Here is a 21,293-nt window from a genome sequence, read left to right as displayed (position 1 = left end):
GGCGGGGCGGAGGGCGGAGGGGCGGGGCGAGCAGGGCAGGAGGGCGGGAGGGGCGAGCGAGGCAGGAGGGGCGGGGCGGAGGGCGGAGGGGCGGGGTGAGCGGGGTAGGAGGGGCGGGAGGGGTGAGCGGGGCAGGAGGGGCCGGGCGAGCGGGGCGGAGGGGCGTAGCGAGCGGGGCAGGAGGGCGGGGCGAGCGGGGCAGGAGGGACGGGAGGGGTGAGCGGCGCGGGCTGGAGGGGCGGGGCGGACGGCGGAGGGGCGGGGCGAGCGGGGCGGAGGGGCGGGGCGAGCGGGGCGGGAGGGGCGGGGCGAGCGGGGGCAGGAGGGGCGGGGCGGACGGCGGAGGGGCCGGGCGAGCGGGGCGTAGGGGCGGGGCGAGCGGGGCAGGAGGGGCGGGCGGGAGGGGTGAGCCGGGCGTAGGGGCGGGGCCGCCAAGTTAGTCGCGGGAGTCGGAGCCCGGGAGCGGCCGCGGCGGCCGCGCAGGTGCCCTGGGCCGCGTCGGGATGGAGCTGCCCTCGGTGAACCTCAAGGTGGCGGCGGGCGGGGCCGCGTGGCGCGGGGTCGGGGCGGGCGCCGCTGTCCCCGGCGGGTGAGGCTGCGGGCCCAGAGCGGTGGCACGAGGGCTGCTGGGCGGGGGACGGCGAGCGGGGCAGGGCCCGGCTGCGAGGGGGAGGCGGCCGCCGCGGCCGAGGGCTCCGGGGAGGGGCCCGCGGGGGGCGGGCGGGCGGCGCGTTGCCCTTCCCCGGTGACCCCGCCGACCCCGCCTGGGCCTGCAGGAGGCCGGGAGGGGCGCCGAGAGCCCCCGCGGGCCGGGCGGACACCTGCGCTCGGGGACCCCGGCTGACCCCGCCCGACCCCGCCCGACCCCGCCCGCGGCCCGCAGGCCCGGAGCCGCCCCGCCTCGTCCCTGTGGGCGTCAGCGGGTTAACAAAACCCGCAGTTCCCCGACACGTCGTTTCCAAGCCTGTAGCTCCAGCGCCCTTATTTCCTAAGAACCGGAACAACGGATAGAAGTTACTTAAAAGCAGAAAACCTCAACTCTGGGCCACTAGGAAGACGCTGCGAGGCTTCCTGGGGTGTCTTCATTTCCTGTGGCCTGTCCTCCGCCCCTCCAGATGCCAGCGGCTTCTTCTTTCTGTCGCCGCCCCTGGCCCCATGGGCTCCGCTCCCGGGCAGCTCCCGGGCAGCATTGGCCACCCAGGAAGGTGGGGAGCTTGGCCCAGACCTGCCATTCGGGGTGCCGGGTCGCCCCCTCTGACGCTGTACCCAGGGACGCCCTCTTACTCACCAGTGACAAAGCATTTAGCCCCCGTGGTGTCCAGCATGGAAAGGGAGATATGGGGGACCAGGAAAGGACACGAGATCCGTGCTTGGGTTACTGGGGGGGCATCTGTGTTACGACTCCCCAGGGGCAGATTTTTCTCTAATCAGAAGCCTCCAGCCGGTGAGGTTCCCCGAGGGCAACCGAGGGGCGGGGGAATCAATATTCACCTCCGTGGGGGCAGCGGGGCGTCAGGCAGTGAGGAGTCCGCGCCCGCTGCTACCTTTTCTCCGATGTGAGATTCGCCTAAAGCCGTTGCCAGGGGAGCACCCGCTGAGGCACAGAGTTGCAGAAACTCGTTCCTGGAGCGTCCGTGGCTTGCCAGGTTGTTCACTTGGTCACAGCCGCCTCCCGAGAAAGCTGACACTGTCACCTTCCTGACAGGTGAGCAAACTTCAGCTCGGGTCAAATGAGTAACCTGCCAGGGTCTCACAGGGATTAAGTGGCAGAGTCAGGCTTCGAGCCCACTGGGGTCAGACTTCAAGGCCATGTCCTTTCCTGGCCATAAGTGTATCCGAGGCAGGGTCTGGGACACCCTGACAGAGGGTTTATTAACCAACATTCGAAACTGAGTGTCCTGTATTTGTGTCGTTAAATCTGGGCATCCTGGGGGGGTGGGGGTGGCTGATGACTCCTTTCTGTAGGCACTTCAGTGGGATGTTCTGAAGTCAGGTCCCCTAGGGGGCTGGGGAAATGCGCCCCTGTGGGCCTGCACCCCCTCCTTTCTTACGTTCTCCGGCAACTGGTTGAATGCCTGTCGTGCCCAGCCCAGCCAGAGTGGCCAGTGTGGTGCCGGCGAAAGCAACAGCTGCCCCAGGCCCTTCACACAAAGGGCCGTCCCTAACCGAGTCCCATCCGTGAGGCAGGTCCTGAGCCGGAGACGTGACATTGTAACAGGCTTAGAAAGGAATAGGCTTCGGTCTGGGAGATCTTTCCAGAAAAGGCGGGTGGGAGGAGGGTCCAGGAGGGTAGTGTGCGCGCTTAAGGACTTCGGGAGCCGACTTCCTGATGGTAGTAGCGAGCAGGGCCATGCACGGGGCTGACCACCTGGCAGGCTATTATTGTGTGGTTTTTTGTTTTTTGTTTTTTTAAAGATTTTATCTATTTGTTTATGAGAGACACAGAGAGAGAGAGGCAGAGACACAGGCAGAGGGAGAAGCAGGCCACCTGCAGGGAGCCCGATGTGGGACTCAATCCCGGGACTCCGGGGTCACGCCCTGGGCCAAAGACAGACGCTGCACCGCTGAGCCCCCCAGGTGCCCTCTGTGTCCTGTGTTTGACGCCCCCCTCCACCGCCCTGGGCCCCAGGCTCCACAGAACAACCCCACGACACGGGCATGATGGGCCCTACTTTATGGAAGAGCAAACAGCAGTTCGAGGGCCCGGCGAGTTGCCCGGGGTGCCGGCTCCTGCCCCCCGGAGCCAGGCTGGGAAGCCCCGCCTGACTCTGCCGCCGCGGGAGGGTGCTGCCGTGGGCCTCTCAGCCCGGCCACCCTGGGGGCTGCCACCCCGTCCGCGGGCCGCTGGACCTTTACGCAGGACTAATGCAAACGGATTGCCTAGGAGGTGGGCCCGTCCCGCGCCGTTCAGCCCTGGGCCCTGTGTGGCAAGCGCGGGGCTGGGTCCTGCCCTCGGGCCCCGGCCTGCCCTTGGCCTGCCCTTGGCCTGCCCTTGGCCTGCCCTTCTGGCTCAGCCTCCTGCTTGCGCCGCCCTTCCCTTGCTCTTCCAGGCCCTGCGGCGCAGCGCACACCTGCGGCTCCCGAGCTGTGTGACTCGCGGGGCCTCTTACCCTCCGGAGTGTCCATTTCCTCCCCGTAAGAAGAGGGTCAGAATAAACGCTCCGTCCTGGGGTGACAAGAGGACGATCCCGCGGTCCACGAGGGGGGTGGCGTTGCGTTTTTATTAGACCCGAGAGCCGTTCAGACGCCTGCACCGAGCGCCGTGTATCTGAGCATCGCCGTGTGGGCCGCGGGATGTCCCGCCGCCTCGGGGTTAAGAGCGTTGGTGCGCACGCGCACACACACACACACGCACGCACATGCACGCACACACATGCATGTTCGGTCGGGGCAGTGCAGACGCAGCGGTCCTGGTCGGGGGCGGGAGCTGTGTCGTTAGGGTGGTGCAGGAAGCCTGAGCCACGTGGGGACCCATGGTCAGTGCGTGGACACGCGGTGCCTGCGGGACCGTGTCTGTGCACAGGAGACACCGCACTGGGACATGGGGAGGACAGGGTGGCCTCTGTTGCACAGAGAACGAACCCAGTGCACAGACACCCAGGGCTGCGGCCCCCGGACCGGACCCCAGGCGTCCAGGGCAGCACCCCACGACCCCGGCTGCCCTGGCTCCCCCCGCCCCCAGTCTCCTGGGGAACAGCCGGGCAGCCCCCAGGCCGAGCACTGTGTGAAGAGTCCTGAGCCCCCGGCTCTGCTCTTGCCCAGGCGCGTTGTCAGAGCCCAGTGCCTCCCTCCCCCGGTCTCAGGCGGTACCTGGGGATCCCTGGTGTCCCCCCCGGTTACCAGAAACCTCTAGAGCAGCCGGCACACGGCTCTTTGTGCTGAGACAAGTCGGGGGGCCCTCGTGGGTCGGGAGGGGCTGACCCACGTGGCTCGGTTTCTGCTGGGAGCTCTCCCAGACGTCGGGCCTCTGCAGGCCTGCGTGGCTGTGCCCTCCCTCCTCTTACAAAGATGGGGACACCTGGGGAGAGGAGACGTAGCGTTCTGGGGCTTTCTCCTCCCGAGGGCTGAGACACGATCCAAAGCTGCCAAGTTTCTTAACTATAAAATGAAAGTGATGTCACGTGGAGGGCACCCCGCGGCCCAGTTCCGGGTCGCTCTCTTCCCAAGACAGACGGCAGAGGTTTGGGCTTCGGGCAGGGGCCCACTGCGTATTCCAGGTCTTTCTAGCTCTTGGCAAAGTCTTTGTCTCGCAGGTGACACCGCGATTGCCCCCGGCAGCTCGCGTCCCCGCCGGCTTGTGGGTCTCAGCCCTTCACCCTCCCTTCGTCACGCAGGCGCCGCGGGGCCCAGAAGCGCCCCGTGCTGGAGCCCCGCCGTGTGCGCGGTCTGGAGGTGGGAACCAGAGCGCCTGGAGATGGAGACGGTTCTGGAATAAAGGCCAACGAGGGGGGAGGCTCAGGTGTTGAGTCTTAGGCGGAAGGTGGTGATAGGAGCCCCTGCCCTGTGCTTCCTTCCCCGGGGTCCGCTCTTAGTGGGAAAGGCGGACGCCAGAACCACTGCGGCCGGTCACGTGCTGTGGCCTTGAGGCAGGCTCCCCTGTGGGCAGGGTTTCCTGTCAAGACTGGGGGGGCAGTGGTTGGCTCTTGAGATAAAGATCAGAAGTCTTCCCCACAAGCCCCAGCTCCCCCACCCCCGCTTCCTGTGTGCCCTCCACGGTCTCCTGTCCGGCCACCTTGGTGTCTTTCCAGTTTCCAGAGTGTTCCGTGCTGCCTTCTGCCACAGAGCCCTTGCAGGTGCTGCCCCTTCTGCCTAAAATGCTCTCTCTTTTTTTTTTTTTTTTTTTTTTTTTTAAGATTTTGTTTATTTGATGGAGAGGGAGAGAGCACAGGCAGAGGGAGAGGGAGGCACAGACGCCCCAGTGACCTGGGAGCTGACACGGGCTCCGGCCGGACCCTGGGATCGTGACCCGACCCCTTAATCAGCTGAGCCCCCAGGTGCCCCGCGAAGTCTCTTCTTGACGCCCGCCTCGCTCACCGGCCTCGTAACCTCCCCGCACCCCCCCTTGTACAGGAGGCTCCTCTTCCTTTACTAGAATCTCCCTCGGAAAGACGGTCTCATTGGGGCAGCCGCTGGTGGCTTAGCACCGCCTTCAGCCCAGGGTGTGATCCTGGGGTCCCGGGATCGAGTCCCACGTCGGGCTCCTGCACGGAGCCTGCTTCTCCCTCTGCCTGTGTCTCTGCCTCTCTCTCTCTGCATCTCTCTGTATCTGTCATGGATAAATAAATAAAATCTTTAAAAAAAAACAAAAAAGAAAAAAAAAAGACGGTCTCGTTGGACCCCTCGCTCTGCGGTGATGATCTACTCAGCAGGTGTCTCCCGCCACATGAGGTTCTGGGAGGGCCGCCCAGCCCCACGTGTGCCCCGCTCGCCGCTGGGTCCCCAGGCAGGTGCCAAGCAGATGCCAGGGGCGCCGGCCGACAGTCCAGATGTCTGAGACACGTAGCCCCATTTGGTCACGTCTCGTAAGCCTCTCGGGAGGACACCCTGGCACCTCAGCCTCCTCTGCCTCGGTGTCCCCATTTTGTAATGCAAGGAGCACACTGGGCCCCCAGAGGCCTGGCGGTCAGGGGCCGCGGCCTCCTCCCCTGCACATGGCTCCTCCGCTCCCCGCACAGGATGGAGGGTGTGCGGCCCTCAGGACATGCCCGGAGCGCCACCCCGGCCCCCCGGTTGGACAGAGCGGCTTCCCCAGAGGCGGGCGCTGGGCCCCGGGGTGCAGCGGGACGTCCCGGCCGTCTGACCCGATTCCACCTCCCCCGCCTGCGGAGAGTGTGCGCGGTCGCCACCGGCTCAGGCAGCTCCCCTGGACCCTGGGAGCCTGGGCCACACTCGCCGCTGACCCCTAGGCCCACCACCCGCCGTCCGGGGAGCCCGGGGCAGCCTCAGCTTCCTGAGTCTGGTTTTCCCGTCCATAGAAGGGGAGCGATCGTGGCATCTGTTCCAAAGGCTCGCGTGAGGGCTGGGCGCCGCTGGGTGCGCAGCAAGCGGGGCTCTTCTCGCAGGGCTCTTCCCTCCACGGCCACGGCTCCTTCCAGCACGTGCCCTTCTGCCCTTTGCGGGGTCCAGAAGCCTGGGCTGTTCCCTGCATGGCCTCGCCCTGTGTGCCCCCTCCTGGGCTCTCGGCATCCCCCCCAGCCCGACCCCCCAATCCCCTGAGTGACTCCTCCAAGGCCCCCCTCTACCACGGGGACCCCGAGGAAGCCCCCGTGGGGGTCCGGGGGCCCTGGCCCCCTGCTGGTCCAGGTCTGCTCTCTGCCCCCTTGCCCGGGCTCTGGCTCCTGCCTCCCCGTCTGTGCTCCCACCTGTGGCTCTCGCACACCTTGCCCCTCCCCTTTGCCAGGCTGGGCCCTGCTTGTCCCTTGGCACCCAGCGCCCTCCTCCTGAAGCTCCGCCCGCCGCCGGCAGCACCCTGCCCTCCCCATGGCATCTGCACCTCCTCCTCCACTTCCAAGCGGGGCCCTTGCCCTCACCAGCAGTGGAGACAAGTTCCACGAAGAGGGCTGTTATTTTAAACACATCCGGGACGGTGAAAGGGACGGGATAGCGCAGAAATCTAGAAAAAAGTCGGGGGTTGTGTTTTGTTTCCTTAAACCGCAGCAAGTTACTTCCTTGCACAAAGCCCTCGGTGGCTTCCCTCCATGCACTTCAGATAAAATCCATGCTCCGCTGAGGCCCCAAGGCCTGCTCCTCCCGGGCCCCCCGCCGCCCTCCCCTGGCTCTTCCCCCGGCCCCCCAGTGCTCTCCCGCTCCTTGCACGCAGGTGGCCCCCCACCGTACCCCAGCTCTGCTGTGCCAAGAAAGCAGCCTCGGTGGATGGAGTCCCATGCACCCCCCCACCCCAGCCATTCCCGGTCCAGGCGTCCGCTGACGCCAGAGCCGATTGCCAGGTGCCCCCGAGGAGCCCCCCCCACCCCGCCTCTGGGAGCAGGAGGGGCTGTGGGCGTCTGCTGCTCCAGTGCACGCGGCAGCCCGGGCCTGGCCTCGCTCCTCGTCCTTCACCTGAGCCTGGTTCGCTCAGTGTGGCTGGTGGGTTTTTGTATTTCAACAGGTGTTTGCAAAGCTTGTTAGGCCCTATGCAGGGGCTTCCTGTGTTTCCTGGCTCCACAAGCCTCCCTCCCCGCCTCCCCGCCTCCCCGCCTCCCCGCCCCGGGGGGCGTCTCACTCAGTTCTCTCCTTCCTTCCCACAGATGATCCTGCTGGTTCACTGGCTGCTGACCGTCTGGTGAGTGACTCCGCAGGTGCCCGGTCCTGGGTCACGTATCTCCCGGGATCCTGTCCACGCGTCCCCTGGTCTTACCCGCGTGTCTCCTGGCCAGGTCTAAGACTAAACAGCCCCTCTGTCTAGAACGTCATCAGCAAGCACCCCCGTGTTCCAAGACTGTCTGAGGGGCAGGCGGCTTCCAAAGGCCTTTGCCATCCCTGCCCCCCGTCGAGGCTTCAAGCCGTCATCGTCAGGGAGGTGGCCGGCCCAGGGCAGTCCGCACGGCTCAGACCCTCCTCCAGGCACTGCCCTTTGGGGCTCGGCTGACTCTGGTTCCTCCCCAGGCCTTCGTGTCTGGAGGGCGTGAGGTGCTAAAGCCAGGGGGCTGGTCTCGTGGGCAGCTGGACTCCCTGGGCCTAGAGCTCCTCGTGTCTGTGACCTCGGGTCAGTCATTGGGACTCCCTGCGTCGTTCTCTCACCCATAAGATGAGGGCATAACTGACCCGTGTAAGGTCACCGGGCGGTGAACGCACAGCTCCAGACACTAATAGGCACGATGGCTTATGGAGGGTGTCTGGGAGCAGCCACCGGGCCGAGCACCTGTGGGTGAGTCAAGGAGATGCTCACGACCCGAGGCGCAGGGCTGGACCCCTTTTCCCATATCGCAGTCCTGCCCAGAGACGGCCGACTCAGGATTCACACGCATCTGAGCAGGGCCTGAGCAGGGCCTTACCGAGTGTCCAGCCCCCTGGGGCCTCGGTTTCCATCTGTAAGGACGGCACACCCCTCCCTATGGGGCTGGGGGTGGGGGGCGTGTTGTGCCATCCAGCCACCGAGGCCTGCCGCCAAGGAGGGCCCGAGGGTGGCGGGCGACTCCACGATCGCCGTGGGGCTGCCGGGGCGACCTCGCTGTCCAGCCAGCGCTGGGAACCGTTGAGCTCCCGCGCCTCTGGCAGCCCCCCAAGTACGCTGCGAGTGTCGCACACGGTCACGGCGGATGACCTCGGGAAGCAGGGTCAGGACGCGGACTTCCCAGTCACACTCCCGGGGTTTGGGTTGTGGTCGGGCCGCACTCGCTCCTGAGGACCAGGAAGTCCGGTGACTTCTAAGGCTGCGGCGCCGCTCGCCTTCTGCTCTGAACTGCTGCGCGGCTCCCTAGGGCCGCTCCAGGGCCCGCGAGGCTGTGAAGGGGCGGCCCGGGCCGGGGCGAGTGTGGCTGGAGCGGCCTCTGCAGCGGCCCCTGAGCCCCCGTCCCGGCCGCAGCACCTGGGGGCTGTGCGGCCTGGGCCGAGGCACGTCATCTCCCCGTGGCCCAGCTTCCTCGTCTTCATTTTTTTTTTTTAAACATTTTATTTATTTGACCCAGAGTGAGCACAAGCAGGGGGAGCGGGAGAGGGAGAAGCAGGCTCTGTGCCCCGCAGGGAGCCTGACCTGGGGCTCGTTCCCAGGACCCCGGGATCGTGACCTGAGCCCAAAGCAGATGCTTCCCCAGCCGAGCCGCCCAGGCCCCTGGCTTCCTCCTGTTCAGAGCGAGGGTACTGCGCGCCCTGCTTTCTAGGGTCGTTACCATAAACGCGCATCCCTGAGTTCACGTAAAGCGCCTAAACGGGGCCAGGCGCCCCCGGGGGCTCTGGGTTAACTACTATTTTCGCTGGGTTGACGACCACCGAGGTAAACGCGTCGGTCGGCAGTCGGTGACGACACCCCGGGAACCACACGGGGCGGCACCGAGTGAGGAAGAGCCGAGGGGGCGCGTCACACCCGGCGGTCAGGGCGAGGGCGCGGCGTCCACGCGGGGCCGAACCTCAAGCGGCACAGCAGGCCCCGCGTTCAGGGCGGCGCACGCAGGCGGCCGGCGGCGAGTCACGGGGCCCCTCGGGTCACGGGGCTCCTCGGGCCACGGGGCGGGTCTGTGTTTCATGGCACGTGGGCAGGAAGCTGTGGGAGACTCAGCAGACGAGGGGCGGCACCCGGTGACGTTAGTCGCTGCTGTTGAGGGAAGGGCCGGTGGGCAGGAGTGGGCGTCCGGGGCCCGCGGGGAGAGGCCCCGGTGGCGGGTCCTGGCGGGTGGGGGGCCGTGTGGCTGGAGGGGGCCAGAGCGGGGTCCCTTTGGGAAGCGAGGGCGACGGGGTTTGCTGCCGGTTCCAGCGCCCAGCTGGGCGGGAGGAGAGCGAGCGCCCCGGCCTCTTCACAGGGGCCCGGGACCCCGGAGCAGTGGCCTCGGGAAGGGGGGGCACCTGCAGGGTGGGCACCTGACGGGACCTCTTCCCACAGGGGCTGCATCACGTTCTCGGGGCCCTATCCCTGGGCCAACTTCACCGTCCTGGCCGTGGGCGTGTGGGCCGTGGCTCAGCGGGACTCCATCGATGCCATAAGTCTGGTGAGACGGGGGAAGTGGGAGGTGACCGGCCTGAGGGGCCGTGGCCCCCCATCCCATCCCATCCCACCCATCCTATCCCAATCCTGTCTCTTCCTGACGCCCCCACCTGCCCCCGATTCCCAGGTGTCTCACCCGGCCTGCCTGGCTCCGAGAGCCCGGAGTCCCTTGTGGCTGCCCCGACAGAAGCACGGGTGGGGTCCCCCAGGGGCCCCAGCGTCCCGCTCCTCGGGGGCGCTGGAGCACGTGCCCAGTAACCCGCCTCCCCAGGAAGGGGTGCGGCCGGGAGCCCCACCAACGGGGAGCTCGTCTCCGTCGTGAGGTCAGAGCAGATGCAGCCGTGCTGAACTCTGTCCCGGAGGCGCTCCCCCAGCCCCACTGCACCCCGAGGGCCCGTCAGGGTGACTGCGGAGGAAGGAGCTCCCCCTGGCAGAGACGGACTGGGGAACCCGAGGGACCTTCTATCCCAAAGGTTCTGGAACCGAGTCTTGTGCCCCATCCTGGCCTCAGGGACAGGGAAGAGCGGGAGTGGTGACGGGCTAGGCCCAGACCCGGGTCCACCCTGCGCTCGACCCTGTCGTCCTCGTTCGGGCGTCTCACCCGCGGCTCCTGCCCGCGGCCCGACCTGCCGTCCAGCACAGCCCGGGGCCACGGGAGCGCGGACGGAGCGCCCAGGCTGGCGCATGTGGCAGCGGACGGCACAGGCCCGCGTGCCTCTGTCTTGCAGTTTCTGGGCGGCTTGGCGGCCACCGTCTTCCTGGACATCGTCCACCTCAGCGTCTTCTACCAGCGGACGGGCTTCTCGGACACGCAGCGCTTCGGCGCGGGCATGGCCATCCTCAGCCTGCTGCTCAAGCCCCTGTCCTGCTGCTTCGTCTACCACATGTACCGGGAGCGCGGCGGTGAGCACCTGCTGTATACGGGTGAGGCCGCCGCCCCCGGCCCCTCTGTCCCGCCTGACCCGCAGCCCCTGCCCCAGCGAGCGGGCCTGGCCCCGGGGTGAGGGGTCCGAGGGTGGGGCCGGGGAGCGGGGCCCGGAATGCCGGGGAGCAGGAATGCAGGCTCCCGTGTCGCAGCGCACAGGCTGCGGGCAGAGCTGGGGGCGGGCCCAGACCCCGTGTCAGCCGGAGCTCGGATGCCGCGGGGTAGGCTCCTGCGGGGCGCCGGGCCTAGAGCCCCCCCCAGCAACATGCGGGCTCCGCGGCCAAGGGACGGGAGCTGCTGGCCTGGGCCACGGAGCCTCGGCCAGCGGGCACGGAACCGCGGGCGCTTTGTCTGGGGGCGTCCCGGCCACGTCCCTGGCCCGCCTGTGCCCCCACGCTCCTCCTCGTGGTGCCTGGCCCATTTTCCTCTTCTCCTTCCCATGCTTCTCCCGTCCCTTCTCTCAGAGGCAGGGAGAGGGTAGGCGGTGGCCTTCCACTGTCCCCTCCCAAGGAGAGAGGCCCGATGGGCCCGCGACCCGCCCGCGGGAGCAGCTGGATCTGGGCAGCAGCGGCCTGTGGCCTCAGCATTGCCCTGGCCTGGCCCCCAGCTGGGGACGGTCAGGAACGTTCTTGCCGTGGGACAGATGAGGGAGTGGGCGACCAGAGCCCCTGGGACTTGTGCTGGGTCACAGGACGGTGTGCAGGGCAGGAGGGGAGCGAAGAGTATGGGCACACGGAGTCCGCGCCCCTGGCACCCTGGGCTCTGCGAGTGCCAGCTCTGGGCCTTCTGCAGAGTCACGTGGTGTCCACTGTGCGGGGAGGACCCTGCGGGCCCAGAGTAGAGAGCGCCGAGCGCGGGCTGCTCCGGGAAGGCCATCGCGGGGTGGCCAGGGCACTGGCTGCGGGCTCGCGCCGCCCTGGCGTAATGCCCTCGGCTTCAGGCTCCGCGCTCAGGGGCAGTCAGGCCCTCTCTTGGAGCCTCAGGTTCCCCATCTGTTAAGAGCACCCGCTCAAAAAATAAATAAAATAAAACAGATAGATAGATAGATGATAGATAAATAGATAGATGATAGATAAAAAGAACACCTGCTCTGTAGGGTTACAGGAGGACTAGCTGCGCACCGGCCAAAAGCTGGGGACTGTCACCCCCTTGGCGTCTCAGTGCCCTCCTGGTCGGGGGTGGATCTTGGTTGGGGCTCAGTGGAATGTCCCGAGTCCTCACCCTTCGTCTTTCTCTTTCCCCTGTGACCCCCCAGGTTTCCTTGGGCCGTCACAGGAGCGCAGTGACTACCAGACGATTGAGTCACCAGAGGTGCCCGCGGACCCCTTTGTAGGCTCAGAGGGCAGGGGCCACTCCCCGCAAGGATACTGAGGCCAGCCGGCTTTGGCCGCAGCGCAGGGGCGAGGGTGGTGGAGCCCGGAGATGGCCCAGCGGCATCACCCCCCTTGCGCCGCGGGTGGCATCCCAGAGACGCTCCTGACCCCACGCCCCTGTCTTGGACTATGTTCCCCTGTCCCCAACCCCCGTCAGGTGCCCTGAGTGCTCACCCGTCCCAGGCTCCCTGCGGCCGCCTCTCCCTTCGCTGGTCCGGGGCCGGGAACCTGGGGTCTCGTTGCCTCCCGCAGCTGCCCCGTGCAGCCCCGTCCCAGCCTCGCCCGAGCCAGGCCCCACCTGTGGCTCCTGGCCTCCGACTGCCTGTGGGTCGCACTCAGCCCCGGAGCAGCCCGGCATGCGGTGGGGGTCCTGTGCTGCTCACTGCCTGGTGGCTTGCCACGTGGGGTCCTTGGGCTTGGGGGCAGCACCTGGGACCCACCACAGCCTCGGGCGGCCCTTCCTGAAGCCCGGCGTTGGCGTCGGGGCACGTGGCTACGTGCACTTTGAGCCTATAACCCCCAGCTGGGCCGTGCCTGGACCTGCCTGCGATTTCCCCTTTGAGTCCGCAGGGAACCGGGGCTCAGCTGGCCTGTCTGCTGTGGGAGGACGTGGCCTCACGGGCAGCCCGGCCCACGCTGCGCCCCGCGTTGGCCCAGCGAAGGCCCAGCAGTGGAGGGCGCTGCGTGGTGTCAGCGGCCTCCGTGTGTCTGAGTCAGAGGGCTCGGGTACCGGCTTGAATCCCTCTCTGCCGCTTCTGGCCGTGTGCCTCGAGCGACTTCACGCCTCCGACCTCAGTGTCTTCTGGAAAGGAGCTAATAATGCTGCCGGGGTGGTGATGCTGGGGAAGCGTGCAGTGCCCGGCCCTTGGAAAGCTCCCGAAATGGCGGCACAGTTGGTGGGCTGCTCCTTGATCCTGGGGTGCTGTGGGGTCCGTAGGTGGGGGGTGACCTCTTCTGGGCAGACCCTGTGTCTGGCCGTCGCGGGGACGGGACTAGCACTCGCCCAGAGCGTCCCACAGCCAGGCTCCTACCCTGTGTCGACCGGACCGAGTGCCTGTGCTCTCCCAGGCCGGCCTGCCTGTCCCCGGCACGTCCCCCACGCCCCGTGTCCATCCATCCGAGGGCGCTCAGGACCTGCTGCTGCTGAGCCAGGGCTGCGGGGCTGAATCTGGAGCCTGCTCTCAGGGGACAGACCTCAGGAGTCTCTGTCAGGAGGCAGGAGCCCCACAAGGGACCTGTGGGGAGGGACCCGCACTCGGCACCCAGGGACACCGAGCGGGGGCAGCTTCACCGTCAGGCGGGTGAATAGATAATCCGCGGTACGTGCACTCTGTGGATGTGGCTCAGCAGGCCGCGCGTGTGAATAAACCACACCTGTTTCTGTTGACGTCGGTCCCCCCGTGTGAGCAGATTGCAGAGTGGCCCCTGCGACGTGTTAGCATGAACTTGAAACCCGCCAAGCGAGCCCGTGTGTCGTTCCGTGAGCGAGTGGGTGGTGAACTAGAGAAGTGTGGGCTAGAAGGGAGGACCCTGCAAGCTCGTGGTCGGGGCAGCCTTGGGGGGCGGAGGTGGGGCCTCCGGGCAAGGGACTGACCCCAAGTCCTGGGTCCTTTGCTTACACCAGCCCCTGGCACATGGCAGGCTTGCGCCGCACATGCCCCTGTGCGTATGTTGTGAATGTATCAGGTTTTCAAGGGGAATGACAAGGTGAGGGGGACACAGTGGGGGGGCCGCTAACTGCCTGCGTCAAGCAGCGGGAAGAGTATATTCAGAGACTCTGGGTCCTCATAGTCCCAGATCTTCAAATCAGACCAGATCTTTACGAGGGGTGCAGAGAGGGCCCCTGTCTTGGGTCGTGCAGAGAGGGCCCCTGTCTTAGGTCGGGGTCCCCAAAAGCAGACCCTGAATGCAGTGTCTGGCTTGAGGCGAAGCAGGGGAGCTGGGCTTTCTGGTCATTGGCCGGGGGCTGCTCTGGCTTCGGGGGACGGCGACTGAACCTCCCAGCTACACTGGCTCCCCGAACCCGCAGGCCAAGTGGCCCCGGGAACCGGACGGCTGCCCTGCAAGAGCAGGGCCCTGATCCGAGGCCCAGGGACAGCGAGGGCCCCCAGTGGGGTGCCCCCTCTCCAAACAGCAGATCTCCTAACTGACATTCTAGCATTCGTTCAACAAGCAACCAAGAGCCTGTGGGAGCTGGGAGTCCTCTAGCTGCTGGGGCTGCCAACATCAGGGGGAAAAAAGCCCCAAGTACCAGGCGATTCCCTTTGATGTGAGAGCTTCCAGGCAGGGGAACAGCTCGCGGGAAGACTTGAGCATGTGTGTGCCTGCCCAGCCTGTTTCCGGGCACAGTCAGGAGGCCGGCGTGGCTGGAACCAAGGGAGGGAGGAAAGAATGAGGTCAGAAGGGCAGCAGGGACCCGGTAGCAAAGGGTTAGGAGGGCATGTGGGGACTTTGGCCTGTTCTGAGTGCGCTGGGGCCGCTGGAGGGCTTGGCGGTCTGACCTACACTCTGAAAGGACCCTGTTGGCTCGGGCGGGCGGGGAGAGTGGGGTGCTGCTGGCCACATTGAACAGAACACCACGCACCCGTTCTCGGTCCCAGGGAGGGACATCCGAGTCCTGCCCACTGCATCCTGGAGGTCGGGACACCGAGGGCAGCAGGGCAGGCGCGCCCTGGACGGACCACGCTCTACTCGAAAGGAGAAGACCAGCCTCGGTGGGACAGGGTGGGGGGGGTGTCAGTCCCCCCTGGCCAGCAGCAACCCCCGCGCCCTTACTCTCACCCCTCCCCGGCCCCGGTGGGAGGACGCTCCCCTCCCCGAGGACAGGCGCAGCAGTGGCGTGGGCCGGGGGCCACATGACACGCATGCTTGAGCAGAACAAAAGAGCAAACCTTGGACTTGAAACAGTAAGATATTCCCACACGGGTGACAAGGTCAGCTCCGCCTGCGTGGGCTCTGCATCTCTGGGTAAGGAAGTGTTCCAGCCTCAAGGCCCCATTGTCACCCGGCGAGTGGGATGCAGCCAGCTTGCAAGAGGCGGCCTTTCCCAACAGGGCAGCCCTTGGGTGTGTTTTGGAGGCAGAGCGGCAGGATTCACTCGTGGCCGGGGTGTAAGAAGGAGAAGGCCTGGGGCCCGAGCACCTCAGAGCTCCAGCTGCCCCCGGCTGGGGGCGGGCGGCAGGAAGGCCGGGTCCAGGGAAGGGCCAGACGGGAATGGAGCTTCCAACCGACCGTCTCAACAGCGAGCTCTTCCAAAAAGGCCAGCTCTTGTAGACTCTTTTTTTAAAATATTTCTTTATTCATGAGAGACACGGGCAGAGGGAGAAGCAGGCTCCCTGCGGGGAGCCCGACGCAGGACTCAACCACTGAGCACCCCGGCGTCCCTGTAGACTCTTGCCAGCACTCCGCATTTTAGTCTGTAGCGTCTGCCGCTCTGGACTCTCGACCGCAGGCTGCCAACTCCTCTTGCCTCGGGTCTCCTGCTGGTGAGGGCTGAAGCCACCTGTCCGGTTCCCAACTCTTGTGTTTCTTGTTTTCACAAAGCTGAGCTTTCCAGATGAAGGAGCTGGAGATAAGCCCTGGTCCCGGGAGGTCACTGTCCTGTCCTGTTGGCCGGAACTGGACCAGAGCCAGCCGTCCCCGCAGGGGCCCCCGCCTTAGGCTCATCCTGCCTCAAGTCTCCAGAACAGCCTGGAAATTCCAGCTCTCCCCGCCTCCCCCTCCAAAACGGCCCTAGAGCCAGAAAGCTTTGGTCGAATCCCCACTGCCCCCTGTGACCGGCTGTACGAGACACAGGACAGCCCCTTCCCTCACCGTGACTCGGTTTCCTCATCTGAGAAGTGGGGATTGTCCCAGTGCCTGGCCCCGGGACGAGTGAGATCTGAAAATGTGTGACATCAGCGTTTCTCGTTGTGCTGTGACCGTTAATCATTGAGAGAGGGAGGGGGTGACGAGCGTAGGGGAGGAGAGAGCTTTCCTCCGTCCTCCGAGGGTCCCTGGCTGGGTCTGAAAGTTAAACTGACAAACACGAACAGGAGAAAAGCATGTGCGTTTTCTCGAACTTTCCCACGTACATGAGAACCTTCACAACAGAAGGACGTTTTCATGCCTTTCACACAACGAGACGATGAACACGCGAAGAATTGAGAGGTGGGGCCCGGGCTGGGGTAGTGAAGGTGACGCAGCAGGAAGACCAGGGTTAGTCTAGCGAGGTTGGTTTAGGCAGATCTCTCGGAGAGGAAGCCCCGTCTCTGGTGATAAGGATGTCCTCTCTCCCCGGCACACGGAGAATACCTTTCACGTAGGGATTTAGGGCTTGTTTTAGGGAGGTTCAGGGGACGGGGGCAGAGTGACTTTCTTGCTTCAGGCATTTTTTTTCCCCAAAAGCTTAGGGTAAGATGTTCAACACGCCACAGTGCCAGGCCTTGGGGGTAGCATGTCCTGAGCCCATCAGTCTGTCTGACCATCCACTCATTTATTCATTCATGATCAATTCCGTAATAATTTATCGAGTGCTTTCTACAAGTTTTGAAAAAATTATAAAACAGAGGTTTTCCTCACTGGCAACAGCAGAGCCCTGAGGGTCCAGTTCTCCGGGTAGTTGAGGGCTCACGTTCATACCTATTAATGTAGAGACTGTTGACAGAGTCAACAGGTTATTATAAAACATTACCATGTCAATGATCTTTTTTTTTTTAAGATTTTACTTATTCATGAGACACACAGAGAGAGGCAGAGACACAGGCAGAGGGAGAAGCAGGCTCCATGCGGGGAGCCCGACGTGGGACTCGATCCCAGGACCCTGGGGTCATGCCCTGAGCCCAAGGCAGATGCTCCACCCAGGTGCCCCCATATCAAAAATCTACACTCAGATTCACAAACTTGAACTCAAGGGGAGCTTCAAGCTCCCACAGCCCAGAAGTTTGAAAGTTTTAATTTCAAAACCTTGATTAAAAAAGAAATCTTGGCCAAGGAATAAGACAGAGCAGGTCTGGCAGAGCACACCAGCACCACCACCGCTGCCGCCACTCTGAGGTAGGGCACAACTGTTCTACATCCACCTTGTTTCATAGCTCAGGACACAGGCCCACAAACAGGAGACTTGGCCGAGGGGTACATGGAGACTTCTTGATTTTAGGGCCGGAATGTGCCAATGTGGAGATTAGGAAGCCAAGTAGAATTTAAAAGGAAATAAATAGAACTTCCACAAATAAATAGGAAAAAAAAAAAAAAGGATTGTTGACATGGTAATGTTCTATAATAACCCGTTGACTCTATTATTTCCAGAAATAATAGAACAGTTAGAGACTCAATGGATGGGTTAATTCAAAGAATAGAAACACCAGAAGAATAGTAGCCTTGAAGATATATTCAAAGAAATTGCTCAGAATATACCAAAAAGCACAAATAAGAGAGGTTAGTAAAGAAACAAAGGATAGCAGGACAAGATCCAACATAACTCTCTTGGAGTTCGGAAGGAGCCCCTGGGAGAGAGGCAATAGTCAAAGGAATAATGGCAGAGAATTTTCCGGAACAGACAAGACACCAAATGAAGATTTGGGAAGCCAAACAATCCCCGCACGTAAGAAATCCACATCGGTAGTCATCCTGGTGGCCCTTTGTTCAGAGTTGCTTAATCTTGGACACCTGGAAGCAATCTGGCACTGCTTTATAACAAACATAGAATGAGTGGTTCAGGACACCAAACATGAACATTAAGATCCCGAGAGCGGAGGCGGCTGACTGGCTACTTTTGATCTCAAGGTCATGAGTTTAAGCCTCGTGTCGGACTCTAGAGATTACTTAAAAAAAAATTTTTTTTTAATTTAAAAATTAAATTTAAAAAATCCCAAAAGCAACCGGGTAGAAAAGATGTTGTCCTAAAAGAAATGACAATTACATGGGCAACCGATGTCTCAACAGCAACAAAAGGAGTCAGAAGACAGGGGACTGGTATCTTCAGAGTGGTGCGAAAGCAGCTGTGTGCTAGGAGTTATCTTTCAGGAATGAGGAAAATAAAGGCCTATTCAGAGAAATGACAACAGAGTTTGTCACCAACAGATCTTTGATACAGAAACATCTGAAGAATCTTCCGAAGGCATTTTTCCACAAGGAAGGGCTGACATACACAAAGGAAACAGTAAACACGATTTAATGATCAAAACAGTCCTGGTACACGGCGGGAGGAGCTGGCCAGGCACAAAGTGTGATAAAGTCCTTTTCTGTCTGCAAGGAGGGTAAACACTGGATTAACTTCAGATTCTGCCAAATTAGTGTCTCAGAGAACCACTGAAAGAATAGAAGTGGAATGTGCAACTTCCAGGACAGTGTTGGGCCTGTGGGGGAGAGAGAGCCTTGATCAACTCCCCTGTTGTGGTGGCGGTTGTTTGATCAATTCTTAAAAAGTCGAGAAAGGAGAAAAAAAGAAACATGAAGTTGGACCATTAGCAAACACAAAAATAAGATGGTTTTTGTATATACACGTCACGATCATACCTTTGCAAATGACTTCCTAGAAACTCCCAGCTCTGCTTGTGTTTATAAAAGACACACCTAAGATACACAGACACAGGAGGGCTGCCCGTGCAAGAATGAAAGAACGTCAGGCAGGCGGGGGTGCCAGACCGGCTCAGTTAGTGGATCACGCCGCGCTTGATCTCCGTGACCTGAGTTCGAGCCCCGCGTTGGGTGTGGCGTTTACCTAAAAATAAATCTTTTTTAAAAAAAAGAAGTCCGAACAGGCAAATGATGACCCAAGAGAGCTGGTGTAGCCGCATTAGTAAGAATCAGGCCAACTCGCCTTCAAGGCATCAAGTATTACTTGAGATAAAAGAGCACCAAGATCCGAGGAACAGAAGGGGCAGGCGGTAGACGAGATCTGGGAGACGTTAGACCCACAGACTCGGGCAGGAGGTAACAGTTGCTCCTCCTTCCAGAACTGCTTCTCTTTTAGGATGCTCTTCGGCAGTTACTTGGTAAAGGCTCGCCTCAAACCGGTGAGACGGCAGAGGAGGCGATACCACCCCCGCGGCTGCAGATGAGAAGCTGAGTGAGGGTCCTAGGAGTTAGGGACCGGCCTTAGGGCACAAGCAGCAGAACGATGGCCTTACGGGTCCTCTGACCCGGGGCCAAGTGCCCTTTCCTGTCTCAGTTGGAACCGGGAAAGCGACGGATCTGGACAGAGGGTAGAAAGGCAGGCTCCATGGGAGCAGCATGGCAAAGGCCTGGCAGGTGGGCACGCCTGGCCCACCCCCGGGCTCTGGGACACGGGAGGAGCGGGCGCGGGGGACTCCGGGCCGTTTCAGGGGGACCCGGCGGCCGGCAGCGTCTCCCGTCTCGCAAGGGCAGCCCTTGCCCCAGGCCGCGCTTCGCCACCGGATGCGCAGCGGGGCCGGGACCCTCGGGGAGGCCCTGGCGCTCGGCTGGTCGCCCCATCGCGCCCCGGGGCCCCCGCCTCGAGCCCCCGCCGCGAGCCCCCGCGTGCACCTGCAGGCTCCGTGGTTCCCTGGCGCCCCTCCCCCGCCGGGTCGTTAGCCTCCGCGGACGCTCAAGCCCCAGGGGGTGAAGGAGGCCCCGAGGGAGGCCAATGGACGCAGGAGCCGGTCCAGAAGGCCAGGAACACCGCCCCCGTTCTTGGGTGGGAAGACGGGGAGGCTCTGAGGTCCTTAGCTGGGCGGGGGGGCAGACGGGGGGGGGGGAGGAGCACTCAGCTGGCAGGTGCGTGGGGGGGGAGGGCAGGCTCTGAGGTCCTTAGCTGGGGGGGGCGGGGGGGGCAGACAGGGCGGGGAGAGGAGCACTCTGCCTGGTGGGGGAGGGCAGGCTCTGAGGTCCTTAGCTGGGGGGGCGGGGGGGGCAGACAGGGCGGGGAGAGGAGCACTCAGCGGGGGGGAGGGCAGGCTCTGAGGTCCTTAGCTGGGGGGGAGGCAGACGGCGGGGGGGGGGGGGGGGAGGAGCACTCAGCTGGCAGGTGCGTGGGGGGGAAGGGCAGGCTCTGAGGTCCTTAGCTGGGGGAGCGGGGGGGAGGGGGCAGACAGGGCGGGGAGAGGAGCACTGAGCCGGGAGGCACAGGGCAGGAAGGGATCCCGCGGGGGCAGGGGTCAGGGGTCCTCCCGGCTCCCTCGGAAAGAGGTGGGGGCAGGGCGGTCCTGGTTCTGAGCATGCGCCTGGAGCTGGGCCTGGGGCCTGGGCGCCTCGGCAGCCCGTGCTGGGCAGGTGGCCCCGTGGAGTCCCAGGGCCTCGTCTCTAAAACAAGGGACCCAGGGCTTGGGGCTGCGGTGCGGATTTGACGGGCGCGTCCGACGGCTCTTTGCGCGCAGGGTGGAAGCAAAGAGGCTGGGCCCGGCGGAGGGGGTCGGGGGACTGGGTCGCAGCCCCGCGGTGGAGCAGCCCCGCTGCATTGGCCTGTTGGGGGAGAAAAGTCCTGCAGGATAAGAGAGGACAGAGTGGGGATGATGTGATCCCTGTGCGGTTCAGGAGCCGACCGTCGAACACTGGAGAAAGAATTCTTTTTTTTTTTTTAAGATTTTATTTTATTTATTTATTTATTTATTTATTCATGAGAAACAGAGAGAGGCCGAGACAGGGGCAGAGGGAGAAGCAGGCGCCATGCAGGGAGCCCGACGTGGGACTTGATCCCCTGACCCCAGGGTCACACCTGAGCCAAAGGCAAATGCTCAACACCCAGGTGTCCCTGGAGAAAGAATTCTTGAGATGTTATCAGTGCAAAAAAACAAAACAAAACAAAAACGGGGGGTGGTTTTATTAAAGCACAGGGACGGGACTCATGGGCAGAAAGAGCTGCACCAGGATTGTGAGGAGTGGCTGATGATGGACTTTTACCTCTGTGGAGGGCCGGGCCGGGGGAGAGGGGGTAGAGGCGACTGTTTGTCGGGAATTGTGGCTGAGAGAAACGTCTGCAGGACCTTGGAGGTCTGGCTGTTGTACGTCTGTGATGCAACATCACCATGAGTTGCTTGAGGAACGTCACCCTCTGTCTCACATACTCAGCGGCAGGCTGCAAGCAGTAAAGAGATTTATTTATTTTATTTATTTTTAAAGATTTTATTTATTTATTCATGAGAGACACACAGAGAGAGAGGCAGAGACCCAGGCAGAGGGAGAAGCAGGCCCCATCCAGGGAGCCCGATGCGGGACTCGATCCCGGGACTCCAGGACCAGCCCCGGCCCAAAGGCAGGCACTAAACCGCTGAGCCACCCAGGGATCCCCCTGTAACCTTTTCTAGTCAGAGTTGTTTCCTTTATTTCCATCAGTCTCAATTACATTTAGCAAGACTTTAACCCTCAGGAACTTTAGTCTTCACCAATTGTGAACTACACCAGAATTCTCTAGATGGCAAAT

The 21,293-nt window shown here is 63.0% G+C and overlaps 2 protein-coding genes across 19 annotated transcripts in view; both read left to right on the top strand.

Moving 5' to 3' along the window:
- Positions 1-406: 406 nt before the first annotated feature.
- On the top strand, positions 407-13,322 carry AGTRAP (angiotensin II receptor associated protein). Of its 6 annotated transcripts, none has more exons than XM_072828384.1 (6): positions 489-530; positions 1,116-1,205; positions 7,248-7,282; positions 9,536-9,641; positions 10,366-10,540; positions 11,818-13,322. In XM_072828384.1, exons 1-6 carry the CDS (start codon positions 504-506, stop codon positions 11,931-11,933), a joined length of 549 nt encoding a protein of 182 aa, XP_072684485.1. In that variant the 5' UTR covers positions 489-503; the 3' UTR covers positions 11,934-13,322. The 6 variants fall into 6 exon arrangements, with proteins under 6 accessions (XP_072684488.1, XP_072684486.1, XP_072684487.1 ...); XM_072828383.1 differs by having other exon boundaries at positions 10,366-10,561; XM_072828387.1 differs by lacking the exon at positions 1,116-1,205 and having other exon boundaries at positions 407-530.
- A 156-nt stretch (positions 13,323-13,478) lies between these two features.
- C5H1orf167 (chromosome 5 C1orf167 homolog) overlaps positions 13,479-21,293 on the top strand; it is a 31,224-nt gene continuing 23,409 nt past the window's right edge. For 11 of the 13 annotated variants that reach the window (XM_072828366.1, XM_072828364.1, XM_072828365.1 and 8 more), the window contains exon 1: positions 19,419-19,571. In XM_072828366.1, coding sequence (XP_072684467.1) covers positions 19,521-19,571 — 51 coding nt within the window. In that variant the 5' untranslated portion in view covers positions 19,419-19,520. The other 2 variants (XM_072828360.1, XM_072828363.1) reach the window with 2 other exon arrangements.

The sequence above is a fragment of the Canis lupus genome, chromosome 5, assembly GCF_048164855.1.
Source record: "Canis lupus baileyi chromosome 5, mCanLup2.hap1, whole genome shotgun sequence".
Taxonomy (NCBI): Eukaryota; Metazoa; Chordata; class Mammalia; order Carnivora; family Canidae; genus Canis; species Canis lupus.
The sequence above is the reverse complement of the archived record's forward strand: the minus strand, read 5'-3'. Positions and strand labels throughout refer to the sequence as shown.